The 12,036-nt window shown below is 50.9% G+C and overlaps 4 protein-coding genes across 4 annotated transcripts; 2 read left to right on the top strand and 2 right to left on the bottom strand.

The window, feature by feature from the left end:
• Positions 1 to 403: 403 nt before the first annotated feature.
• Positions 404 to 2,267, top strand: N7446_008838 (uncharacterized protein; the record flags this gene model as incomplete). The annotated part of the gene is made up of 2 exons (XM_058517583.1): positions 404 to 1,416; positions 1,463 to 2,267. 2 exons carry the CDS (start codon positions 404 to 406, stop codon positions 2,265 to 2,267), a joined length of 1,818 nt encoding a protein of 605 aa, XP_058371229.1.
• A 1,027-nt stretch (positions 2,268 to 3,294) lies between these two features.
• N7446_008839 (Zn(II)2Cys6 transcription factor domain-containing protein) lies at positions 3,295 to 5,304 on the bottom strand (the record flags this gene model as incomplete). Its single annotated transcript, XM_058517584.1, has 9 exons — positions 3,295 to 3,425; positions 3,474 to 3,573; positions 3,628 to 3,734; positions 3,786 to 4,253; positions 4,307 to 4,574; positions 4,620 to 4,909; positions 4,962 to 5,156; positions 5,212 to 5,240; positions 5,294 to 5,304. The coding sequence occupies 9 exons, from the start codon at positions 5,302 to 5,304 to the stop codon at positions 3,295 to 3,297; spliced, it is 1,599 nt and encodes a 532-aa protein (XP_058371230.1).
• A 1,335-nt stretch (positions 5,305 to 6,639) lies between these two features.
• N7446_008840 (putative MFS transporter Fmp42) lies at positions 6,640 to 8,908 on the top strand. The gene is made up of 3 exons (XM_058517585.1): positions 6,640 to 7,053; positions 7,107 to 7,269; positions 7,315 to 8,908. The coding sequence occupies exons 1-3, from the start codon at positions 6,669 to 6,671 to the stop codon at positions 8,744 to 8,746; spliced, it is 1,980 nt and encodes a 659-aa protein (XP_058371231.1). The 5' UTR covers positions 6,640 to 6,668; the 3' UTR covers positions 8,747 to 8,908.
• Positions 8,909 to 9,070: 162 nt separating this feature from the next.
• On the bottom strand, positions 9,071 to 11,797 carry N7446_008841 (putative C6 transcription factor (War1); the record flags this gene model as incomplete). The annotated part of the gene is made up of 3 exons (XM_058517586.1): positions 9,071 to 10,155; positions 10,202 to 10,482; positions 10,533 to 11,797. The coding sequence occupies 3 exons, from the start codon at positions 11,795 to 11,797 to the stop codon at positions 9,071 to 9,073; spliced, it is 2,631 nt and encodes an 876-aa protein (XP_058371232.1).
• Between the last annotated feature and the right edge of the window lie 239 nt (positions 11,798 to 12,036).

Here is a 12,036-nt window from a genome sequence, read left to right on the forward strand (position 1 = left end):
TGCCGATTTCCCCGTATCCCGTGGCTGATGATGGCCGAGGTCTGAGTGTGAACTCGTAGCTCGTTTACCTATTGCTTCCATTAGCTACACGTATACACAGTGTGTGAGTTCAACCTTGCCACAGGGCCCTAGCGGCGTTGGTCTCCATCGCGGAGATTAATTGGAGTCAGTGCGAACTAGTAGAGGTTGGTGCGTTAGTGGCTAACGGTGAAAGAAACATGACATATATGATTCAGGAGGCCGGGGAGATGTCCATGTAAGATATGTACTAACTATACAGTACTGAGGAAATAAAAACGAAGTATTAAGTTAATCTGGTCACGGGGCCCCCACTGCAGATCTACGGGCTTTTCTGACACTCCCCACTCTGCTTCTTCTTCACGATGCTCTTTTTCTCGCACAAATGGCATCGAGAAAGAAACAGCCGCGGAAAAGGGATGACATCCATTTTGTCAACGCCAGACCGGCTTCTGAGACCGAGAAATTGAAAGCCCAGCGTCTGGTACGCGCCCACGTCGGCCGCTGGATCTCCGACCAAACAAAAGACCGCTCTGAAGCTGCTGTGCGCCGTCACGTCCGCGACCCCATTTCCCACGTATCTGCCAATGATCCTGGTGTCGGTCCGTCCTCGTACGCCCTCGTATCGCGCTCCAGCAATCGCAACGTCCCTTTTTCGTTCGCGCAGCCTCCCCGCCAGTACTCGCCGTTTCCTCCGTCGCATCATAGTGATAGCAGTGATAGCTCCAGTGGTGAGGATACTGTGAGTTTGATCTCGACCGAGCAGCATGGCGTCGTGCGATGGCGCAAGCGCTCTTCTGTTGTCCGTGAGATCTCAGGCGTCTTCGACCCTTTCGGCACATATCCTGCGCCCGCGCACTTTGACCCGGAGGTAGTTGATCTGTCGGAGCGGTATATTACGACTGTCATCTGGCCGGGTCTTGCGCCGAGGCCGAACCACATTAAGACTGCGGGTGAATCATGGTTTCCCTTATCGATGGCGGACCCCGCGTTGTTCAGCGCGTTCATGTTCGGGTCCCTATGTCATCTGCGCGTGCAATGGCAGAATAATTGGGTGCCGGGGACAGTATTCGGTCCAAGGCAGCGGCAATTACTACAGTTGTGTGAAATGGAATCCATCAAGTTGATCAACAAGGCTATGCGGGACCCCACACGTGCAGTCAGTGATGCTGTTATACTGAGTGTTATCTGTATGGCACATCATCAAGCCGAAGAGAAGTTGGTTCAACGGCATCAGAAAACGGCTTTCAACCCGCCGTTCCCACGATTACAATGGCTTGATGTGTATGGGTGTTTACCACCGAACATGATCCATATCCAAGGCTTAATACAGCTCGTCACAATGCGAGGCGGACTGCGGAATATCACCACAGCCGGTCTGGCTGCGACAATTTGCTTGTATGGAACCTCTATCTATTTCTATGGCCCCCACTAACCTCCTCAGTTCCGCCATCCTTACCTGCAGTTCCCTCTGTGTAAACCCAGGCTTCGAATTCTGGCCTCTAGATGACACCCGCGAGGGTATGAACATCCATGAATTACTCGGTTTCACCCCATCAGATACAGACCACGGCTTCGCCCGCCTCCAAGCAATAGGCGCAACCCACGAAATGGCAGAAGCTTTCCAGGCAGTCCAGACATACATCGGGATTATCAAAGCCAGCCCGACATCTACACCGGACGTCTCTCTTCTCGCCGATCGCCGTAATATAACACAACATACTCTCATCTCTCTCAAGCCTGCTTCGGAGTTGCAGCATCTCTTCTCGCATCCTACTCATGCATCTACATATGAAGCGTGCCGTCTTGCCGCGCTGGTCTTTGGCGTAGGCGTTATCTTCCCCATCCCCGCTCAGAATACTCCTCTCCATACTCTCGCACGGAACATTCAGTCTGTGCTCCTCCAGCCTTCTTCTTCTGCGTTGTGGTCTTCTCCTTCCACCCGCTTTGCCCTCATTTGGATTTTGACATTGGCTGGTATTGCTGCTCACGAAGCACCAGAGCGGACTTGGTTTGTTTCTGCTTTGGCTGATATCACTCGTCGCACTGGCTTGTCTTCCTGGGGGGTCTCAAGTCAGTGCTGGGCTCGATGCTTTGGTATGATGCGGCTTGTGACCAGGCTGCTGAGGCTCTCTGGCTTGAGGCGCAACGTACCCATCAACATCAACGTGCATATGTGCTTGAGTGAACATCTGTATACCCGAGCCTGGGGTTACATGGTTACCGACTCCTCTTCTCGGGTTGTTTGATACCAGGCACAGTCTCGTTGAATGCCGATATCTCTACCTGTCTCCGCCTTTCAACATTTCCTACCAAAGCTCTCTTTCCCACTCTCCTCCTTTCATAACCACCCCCTTTCCTTGCAATGGAGATATGCAAAATTATCCCACATGGGACACATATGACGTACCATCCCCTCCTCACCCTCATCGGTCATGCGGAACATATTCATGATACCCAAAAAGTGACAGACCAGAGTCTTGTACAAACGTGCGGATCGCACTGGACACATTAACCTCTCCCTCTTTCCTCTCTCTCTCTCTCTCTCTCTCTCTCTCTCTCTCTATGTTTCCTGTTCCCTTTCTTATTCTCTTTGGTTGAGATTTGATGGCTTGAATAATAATGCGACAGAAACCCCCACCAAAACCCCCCAAAACCACTTTCCACCCTCAACAGTCGATATAATAGGGTGTCCGCTATGCTCTGAATATTTGAATTATATCGTGTATACTTGTTAAACTCTGTTCGGGTTGTTGACACTAGAGATATAATATATAAGGTTCTCAATGCTACATATGGGACATACTATCTTAAAGTAGTCCAGAGAGACACGGAATAGGAGGTTAAACAGAGAGCCATGTACATTCACATGCAGCCAGAGTAAGCCAACACATCCTGTTCTATACATATACGTATATACTTGTAGTAACCGAGCTTAGCGCATCAGCCTCTACTTGGAATACCCAAAACAGACGCCGACGTCCCCACGGGGAAGAGCACAGACTGAGACACGATCGTCGTTCCAATGAGTGCGACGGCCCGCACCGCAAGGTACTTTGTCGGGGGTATTTCGGCGTAAATCAGTGCCAATGCGTAGGGCTGATTTAGAGCTTATGTACACAAAATCTTATCATAGTTTATGGTATGAATACAGTATGCGATGGATGTCCTCTCCAGTCACGGTGAGAGGAACATGTGGGATAGGAACAGGGATAAGGATAAGGATTAGTTATACATTGATGTGGTCATATGGATGTGTCCATATGTGTACTAAGACTATCCTCGTCGCCAGTATCCGACGACCTTTTCTCGTACATGAGCTAACGGCCAGCCATTTTCCCTTTCTATGCGTTGGAGAAGGTCGAAGATCAGGTTTTGGGCGAGAGGGTCATCGATCCATGAGCCGCCTGGGTGATATCAGTTGGTGTTTGGATAACATTTTGGATCAGACTTACAAGCACGGAGGACGTGGGAAGCTGTGATTCGTAGGGGAGGATCATCGTCGGCAGAGAGGGCGATTCCGAAAATGAAATAGAGGTTTTCGATGATTTCATTCTGATGCTCGTCAGCAGTGTCCACGCCACACCCACACCAAAAGGAAGAACATACCTTCAACCTGACAGGCTGCTCCAAATGTCTCATGCTCGGTGCCCAACCCTCCAATTCGCGAATCGACATCAATGCCTTGGCAAGGCAGACATGCTGTATAGCAGAAGCTAAAACCAAATCAGCGCAAAACGCATAAACCCGCCACACGAAAAACATACCATGCCAAGAACTAGTAAACCAAGCAACAGGAAAAGGCTTCCCTGTAGCACGATCCGGCGGCGAAACATGCAAAGGCGCAAAAGAATCCGGCCTCCCAGCCTCCCACTCACGAATCCTCTGTCTCAGAGCCATCTCACCAACGGAGCCAAGTCGGCCCCCGTAATTTCGGCCCGAGACATTCCAGCAGAAATCCACAGTCTCGGCCAACAGCCAAATCGCGCGATTAGTCCAGTCTCCGTCGCTCAGGACGGGCTTGGCGACCCACCACCGGCGGAGAACGTCGTCGAACGGGGCGAAGGTGAGCCGAAGGCATTTCTGGTACGTAAGTGCGAACTGGATGTCTTGGATGACGAAGAGCCAGAAGGAGGCTGTTGCTAAGCCGCCAGATATTGCGCAGTCGACGTGAGAGCTTATATAGACTGAGCCCGCTAGGAGGTGGCGTTGGTGGTCGTTCGAGGGGTTGCATGCTGTCCTTTTGTTAGTTCGGTTGGTGGGGGATGGGGATGGGGATGGTATATACAGGAGACTTGCTCGAAGAAGCGGAGCATTACTGTTGATGAGATGAGGATGTCGATGCCGATTTCGGACTCCGATCTGTCAAGGACTGGGAGCATGATTGAGATGCAGCGTTCATGATACATGTCTTCGAGGTCTGCTGGGATGGTGTTTGTCGTTCGGGATAGGTGGCAGGCTGATACTGCTAGGCATGCGTATAAAAGTAGAGATGATGTGGTCGCGCGTTCGACTACATCGGTTGAAAAGTGTCGGCGAGGGTCGCATGCGTCGAGCTGCAATGTTAGTATAACGTGGGAATTGATCGGGGTGGAACTCACCCATGGTGCAAGGTGCTTCTGAAAATGGCGCAGTAGATACGCCTCGGTGATGTTGGTTAGTTTTGGCTGATTGTCAGGGGTAGGTGTCGATGAATGCGAGGTTGCTGAATTGGACCGCGAGCCAAGTTGCGAATAAGGGATGACCAGGTTTGGGGTCGCCATAGCTGAATCCACTGCAGACGAAGGCGTCGAACGACCCTCAGAGGATGATCTTGACGCTGATTGTTGCCTTGCTACAGGTACAACATAATATTCAGCCGCGGTCTGATCTGTTTCATCCTTGAAGTCGACTGTACGGTCAGCACGAAGTATGAACAAGAGATGCAGAGACGAATACCATACACTCGGAAGAAGTCTCAACCCAGACCTGATCGTCCGGAAAGGCAAGATCACTCTCGCCATATCTCGGAGGGCCCTTCCCTCGCAGCGATGGATTTTGGCCATGTCGAAACGACACTTCTTCTGACTTGCCAGGAGCCGGCACACATTCGCGGCCAGATCGTTGACAGCGGAGACATTTCGAACCGGATTTATCACCTTTTCGAGTCAGGAATGGAGATCCGACGGAATACGTTGAATATTGAAGACATACATTTCAGATGGCGTAGACGACACGTGAGGCTAGAAGACGTTAGCAAGATCCAAGCATCAACTTGGTATTTAATAGAACTGACCATCCCCTCATTACGCCAGAATCACAAACGGGGAAAGCTTCCAGAATCAATCAACGGCATGCGAGGCCCGAGGGCATCTAGATAAATAAGGACAGAGGGTGGGGGGTTGGTAGATCATCGGGTTGCGTATGTACGTTGGGGTATTAACCAGCAACTACGTTTTGTTGGAGATTAGCTCACGGAGCGGATCTCAGGATTGGAATATACTGAAACTCGAATTGGTTGACCTGGATAGAATCTCTGGATGATACCCCGAATAGGAAAACGTCCAGTGCAACACTCCCCACCACACAAATGTCTGGGCAAACTCCTGCTAGACGTGGTTGGACGAGGCTCCCCCACAGGGCAAAGTTTCTGCCTCTTCGATCGTTAACAACGATCCTTGCCCGAATAAGAAGGATCTCGGGCGTGTCATATTAGTCGGCCTGTGTCGGGATGTCGGTATAGGAAGAGTAAGAATTAGCGAGTCGCCTTGCCTAGTGAGTGTGCTGCAGAGCTCTCATGGCCGAGACCACTTTTCCATTGAAACGACTGACGGGGGTGTTAATGGGAGACAACATTGACAGCCAATAACACGTGGACGGGATGAATGCCGCAGGATTGGTATAAATCCGAGGTCAGGGCCAGAACCTAAACGGGCGCAACAAGCTTCAGCGGGTTAATATTAGCCCTCCTATCTCTTCCCTTGTCCCTTTTTCATTGGCCAGGAGTCTTCACCGAGTCTGGCTGAGACCCGCGCTGAGAAATTTGCTGCTCGAGCGCTGCCAGAGCCACATGGTGGCTCTGGAGGAAATTTTCAGGGACCGGACACGCCGGGATCGCTCGACAAATCCCGCAAGTGCCCCTGGTGGGTCTTCATTGTTAGGAAATACCGGCATTGTGGCATTGTGAGTATTGGTTAATTTCACTTGTGCCGTGGATGAAGCACTCCGGACCCGTCGAACCCTGTCGATCTTGGGGTGAGGTCTCCCCCGAGGCAGTTGAAGCCGAAGATATGATTCGATCAGTATGCTCGACCTGATGCAATGTGTAAACCTAAATTAGAGGGCCAGGGGAGTGTGGGGTGCCAGTATCCAGCTGCCTGTTCGGGCCTGCTCCGGGATGTGATCAATTCTAAAAGAAGATTCAATGCTGGCTCGAAATACTGAGCTGTTGCAATGTTGACCTTTTGAAGTTGGAAGTTGAAGTGTGCAAGTTAACCAAGTCATGTGATGGCAGCCTGGGAAACAAGGCCACCGTGCAGGGATGTTGATAACAGGTTTGTCATTTGTCGAGTCTTATCAACGCAGCTGCAACAGCTAGCAGCTAGTTAGTTCTGAATAAATCCTGTTCATTCTGTATCCGCTCAACCTCCCTCTTATCCCCATGCTATAACATGTCCCTCCCCCGTATCTCCTTCCTCGAAGGATGGGAGCGCAACCCCACAATTCCCCGGACCGAATCCGACGACGAGGACTACCAGGATCTGCCCGAGGGGTCTGTGTCATCCTCTTTCCCCTCCACCTACAGCAGACTGAACTTCAATCCGTATGCGGGTCCGGCATGGAATGAGAGACCGGACGATCACGATGACCAGTCCACCTTCCTGGGACTATCTCCGACTACTACACGCGAGGGACGTGCTTCGCCTGCACCTGCCCCTGGCCCTACAGAGACACCTGCAGAGAGACAGCCTACGGTACAAGTAGACGTACCTGCGCGTAAAGAACCTTGGGCGGATACCACGGGTGCTTATGAAGTGAGCGCTGCGCGGAGAATTGGTATGCAATGCTTCCCCGTGGGTGGGGTATGCTTCAATGCTAACTGGTGATAGCCCAGGTCTGTACTGCGGTTGTATACTGCTTTTTGGCAGCCGGTATTGTGTTTGGGTTTGCAGCTCTCAAACCAGTCCTTATTCGTGAAAATGTATATCGCAACCTTTGCACAAAGGCGGAGCTTGAAGAGGGGGTTGATGTATGCGATAGGCAGGAGATCAGGTAAGTAGCTCCATTCCGCTGGTATTCCCTTCTAACAATTGACAGGTTGAATCTGATGTTCACTATCGCGGCTGTTGTGACCAACGTCTCAGCTCTGCCTGTAGGAACAATCCTAGACGCTTATGGACCACGCGTGAGTGGGATCATTGGCGGATTCTGCCTCGCCATTGGAGCACTGCTCTTCGGGACAGCACACAAACTGCCATTCGATGGATACATTCCTGGATATTTGTTCCTTGCACTGGGCGGACCATTCGTGTTCATCACATCGTTCCATCTATCAAATACGTTCCCCGCACGATCAGGCTTGATACTGTCCATGCTAACAGGTGCATTCGATGCCTCGAGCGCTCTCTTCTTGCTCTTCCGGCTTCTGAACGAACATACCGATGGTTTTATATCAGTCACCAATTTCTTCGCAGTCTACCTCATCGTGCCAGTGTTCATCATCATAGCGCAAATCTTCATCATGCCAGCAAACTCCTACAAAACGGCAGGCCAGCTAGTTCAACATGCTGAAGCACAAGTTGCCGATGAAACAAACGACCACATAGATGACACAATCACCGACCGCGACGAAAGCGAGCGTCTCCGCAAAGATAGACGCCTCCGCCGCCAAAGCATCGTCAACCAAATCCAAAGCCTCCTAGACGACGGCACCGCCTCAATAGTCTCAGCCGCAACAATCGATGACACAGTCTTCCACATCGACACCCACCTCTCCCCACCCCCCAAACCCTCCCCACAACCCCAACCCCGACCCCCCTCGCAAGGCGGCGTCTGGGGCGTCCTCCACGGCCGCAGCGCCCTCAACCAACTCCGCACACCATGGTTTATCCTAATAACAGCCTTCACAGTGCTAATGATGCTACGGATAAACTACTTCGTCGCAACCCTCCGAAGCCAATACAGTTACCTGCTCACACCACGCACCGCAAAAACAATAAACACCTTCTTCGACATCGCCCTTCCAATCGGCGGTCTCATCTCTGTCCCCTTCATAGGAACATTCCTAGATACCTTCCAAACAAGAACCGTCCTCCTAATCCTCGTCTCAACCGCATCCACTATCGGAATTTTAGGCTGTATCCCAAATAGTCTACCAGCAGCCTATGGGAATATCATTCTTTTCGTGCTATACCGTCCCTTCTATTATACCGCTGTCTCCGATTACACGGCTAAGGTCTTCGGTTTCCAGACTTTCGGCAAGGTATATGGACTTGTGATTTGTCTAGCTGGGGTTGGGAATTTCGCCCAGGCGGGTCTGGATGCGCTTACGCTTATTGTTTTTGGTGGGGATCCCGTTCCTGTTAATGTTGGGCTTACGCTTCTGGTTGCTGTTGTTGGGGGTGGGCTTGTTGGGTTTGTTTGGGTTATGACTGGGGTTTTGGAGAGGGAGAGGAAGGATGTTGTTGTGCAGAGTGGGGAGAGGGAGCCTTTGCTTGGTGGGACGGAAGGGAGGAGTTATGGTGCGTAAGTTTATGTTGATGTTGATGTTCATATTTATGTTTCATGTTGATCTGTTTGCGAGGATTGTTTTTATACTCTGCTTTTAGTATATAGCTTGAAGCTCAACAGTGGCCAATGAGCAATGAGATATGTTATTTAGCTATGTACAGGAAACAAATCCATATATACGTACTTAGCTACTTTATCCATCTTCATAGCCTCGTGAAACTAGAAGATCAGTAGAGGTAAACAAATTCCTATGTACATAAATCCAAATGGCCAACCCAAGCCCTGACCCTCCCATCGGGTATAAGGTAAACAGCAAAAAGGGAGCACCTCAAACATAAACAAATTAAAACAATCCAAAATTCCCATCAAAAGAAAGCGGGAACGTGAATAATCCCTCATCCATCATATTATTCAATGTGAAAAATGGATCTCCAAATCCAGCGTCTACACCAACCTCGGCCATTCCCATCGGTGGTGCCAGTTGTATTCCTGCCACTGCTGACATATCGGGATACCCCTGAGTGACTGTAGTATTTGTCTGGATATCTGGGTATGATTGTGATTGATCTGTTTGTGGGTAAGGTTGATAGTATGATCTCGATTCGAGGGTTGGGTCTGTGGGTTGGTAGGATGAACCCGCGGGCCAGAGTGATTGGGGCATTGGTTTCTTCTGGTGGGTGAGAGATGGGTCGGCGTTGTAGGTGGACGATGTGGGTGTTTGTATCGTTTCTGGACTTTGGTCTGTTGGGTATACTTGGCGTTGGAGGTTGGGTTGGGTTGAGGGTCGGTTGGCTGGGTCGCCCATTGCTACTTCGCTTAGGAAGTGGAGGGGTGTCATGCCCGGTGCCATCTGTGTTGATTTGGATGATGTCGCATTGTGGATGTTTGGGCTTGGATGTACTTGTTGGCGTGGCTGCGAAGATTGATGCCCGGCCGAGAAGAGTTCCTTCAATTCTCGGCCTTGATCTCCCTGGTCTCGCTTTTTGACAAACCAGTTGCGGAGTAAGACCAAGATGTTTCCGAATTTGGCCAATACACGGCCTCCATCGCGCGCTGCGCCAGCACGATACTGTGCTATCACCTTGTCAAGATAGTAATCCAGTTTGAGGCTCTGCACATCGAGAATCCGGCCTATGCGGCTGTCTGGCGACATGTAAAGTGAGTATATCTTGATCAGGCCGACCACTGGATATGATGTCCGAGCTATAGACGAGGTAGGCAGAGAAAGGAGCCTGTCGATCTCCATTGAGGTAATTATATCGAGACTCTGGTGAATGGAGCGAATAATGGAAGTTAAAGCATCGATGACAGCAGCAACAGATGCACTTGGCAATTCATGCGGAGAGTCGTTTATGGCGTTGTAGTCCAAGCTCATTACAGATTCGTGTATGAAGATATTCAGAACACATTCGGTATGAACCATCGGCCCTGAGAAGTATTAGCAGAATTCCAACCCTTACTGGACTAGACCCACCAGTGTAGACGTCGCGTGGGACCTCAGCTCTCCACCGCGATAACCGATTCTCAAACGACTTGATTTCATGCCAGGCCCTACTATCTGCAAATGTGACAATCGAGCCAACGTCATCTGAAGAACGTACACCAGCATCTTCCATGATACTTCCGAGCCTTGCCCACCATTTCAAGTTCCGATCAGAAGGTAAAGCATCCGGGTGAGTATCTAGAATCTCAAGACATTCATCCATGTACGGTTGCCAAGTAACTAGATGCACACGTCTCAAAGCGGCGGCCATTCTGAGATAATTAGCATTCACACTGACACAAGTGTATCAAGTGACACTCACTGGACAGATAGGTAATAGCAACCAACCCAAGTCCTCCTCGCCTCCGGTCCTTCAGGATCAAAAGCCGGGCCCAGTGGCTTTTTGATAATCAAATCACGGATCATGTTGAACCCCTTTTTATTCACAGACATCCGACGATTCATACCAAGTTCCATTGCCAGTGTCACGGCCATATTCGTCATTGTATAAAACTTAATCTCGTCGAAATTGTCAGGTGGCATATACCAGATAGTACCAACCATAATGGCCTGGAGTAATTCCAAGGTCTTGTGGCCCTTGACAACAACCTCCTCAGCAATCGAACGGTAGTATTCATTGATCAGAGTAAGCTGTGCCTCGGGATTAAAGATCCCAACAGAAACACCCATGATAGCAAGAAACAGGAACGGTTTCGTACGCCTCACCTCAGCCATAGTTGTCCCAGGGGGAAAAACCACAAACGGAAACTCCGGAACCATCTGATAAATAAACCGCTCAAAAGCCGCAGTGGCAGTTTTCAAATCAATCACACCACGATCAATCATGTCAACAAACTCGCCCGCAGCCTCCTGCCTCTGCATTTCAGCAACAGGTCGACGCCACAGCTTCGAAGCCGGCTGACTAGAAATCTGCTCTGCAGATGGACTCCCAGGTCTCGAATACCGCGGCCCAAGAAGCCCAGCCCCAGCCGAATCCTTCGCCTCACCACCGTGCTGCCGCTTCTTTCCAGCCAAGCTCGAGCTCGACTCCCCAGAAAGCCACCGCCGACTAGTAGCAGGATGATCTTCAAGAGACGGCGGAGCCTGCGACCCAGACCCAGGACCAGCAAATAACGACCCAGTCGCATGCGACGTCTGCAACGTCGCAGTCAACGCATCAATCTTCCTCTCCAGCTCCGCAACCCGACTATCGGTCTTCTTCTGGCGCTTCCGCGTCGGCGCCGTGACGATACATGTTCGCCGGGCTTTCGCGCACCGTTTACATGATCCATCTGGGTGTTCTGGGTCTGGGTCACAGCGTACCTTTAGTTGGCGACAGGGCTCGCAGGCGCGAGAGCGTTTGGTATCGCCTGGGCCGTCATTTGGGTCTGGCGATTGGTTGGCGGAGGCATGCTCGGCGCCTAGACTGTATGATGGTGATGGGCCCGCTAGGTCCCGGTGTAGGTTTAGGGCTGGGTGCCTGTGAGAGGGTGGCTCCGGGTATTCCGCGGCTGTGGTTGTTGGCATGTATACTGGTCGTTGGGGATCCCCGTCGCGGGCGCGCTGTAATTGCGGGTCGATGTCCATATAGAGTGGATAGGGGGTAGATATAATTCAATGGGATATCTGTATATATTGCACGTATCAGCTTGGGGTCATTTTGGTATGTTCATCGCAATTTGATCTATAGCTGTATGGCTGCATACCACGCACGCAAATGCGGCCACTCGACCACGCGGAGGACGGTGATCGCAAACACCGACCACCGATGTGGATGATCAACGGTCCCAAAGAACTGTGGGGAGGCCGGTGTTCATACAAAACAA

The sequence above is a fragment of the Penicillium canescens genome (assembly GCF_028828765.1).
Source record: "Penicillium canescens strain IBT 15451 chromosome Unknown utg000005l_segment0_segment0, whole genome shotgun sequence".
Taxonomy (NCBI): domain Eukaryota; kingdom Fungi; phylum Ascomycota; class Eurotiomycetes; order Eurotiales; family Aspergillaceae; genus Penicillium; species Penicillium canescens.

Coding starts and splice junctions, on each gene's coding strand:
- N7446_008840 (XM_058517585.1), top strand. CDS start 6,669: ATGTCCCTCCCCCGTATCTCCTTCCTCGAAGGATGGGAGCGCAACCCC. Junction 7,054..7,106: donor GAGCGCTGCGCGGAGAATTG/GTATGCAATGCT, acceptor AACTGGTGATAG/CCCAGGTCTGTACTGCGGTT. Junction 7,270..7,314: donor TGCGATAGGCAGGAGATCAG/GTAAGTAGCTCC, acceptor AACAATTGACAG/GTTGAATCTGATGTTCACTA.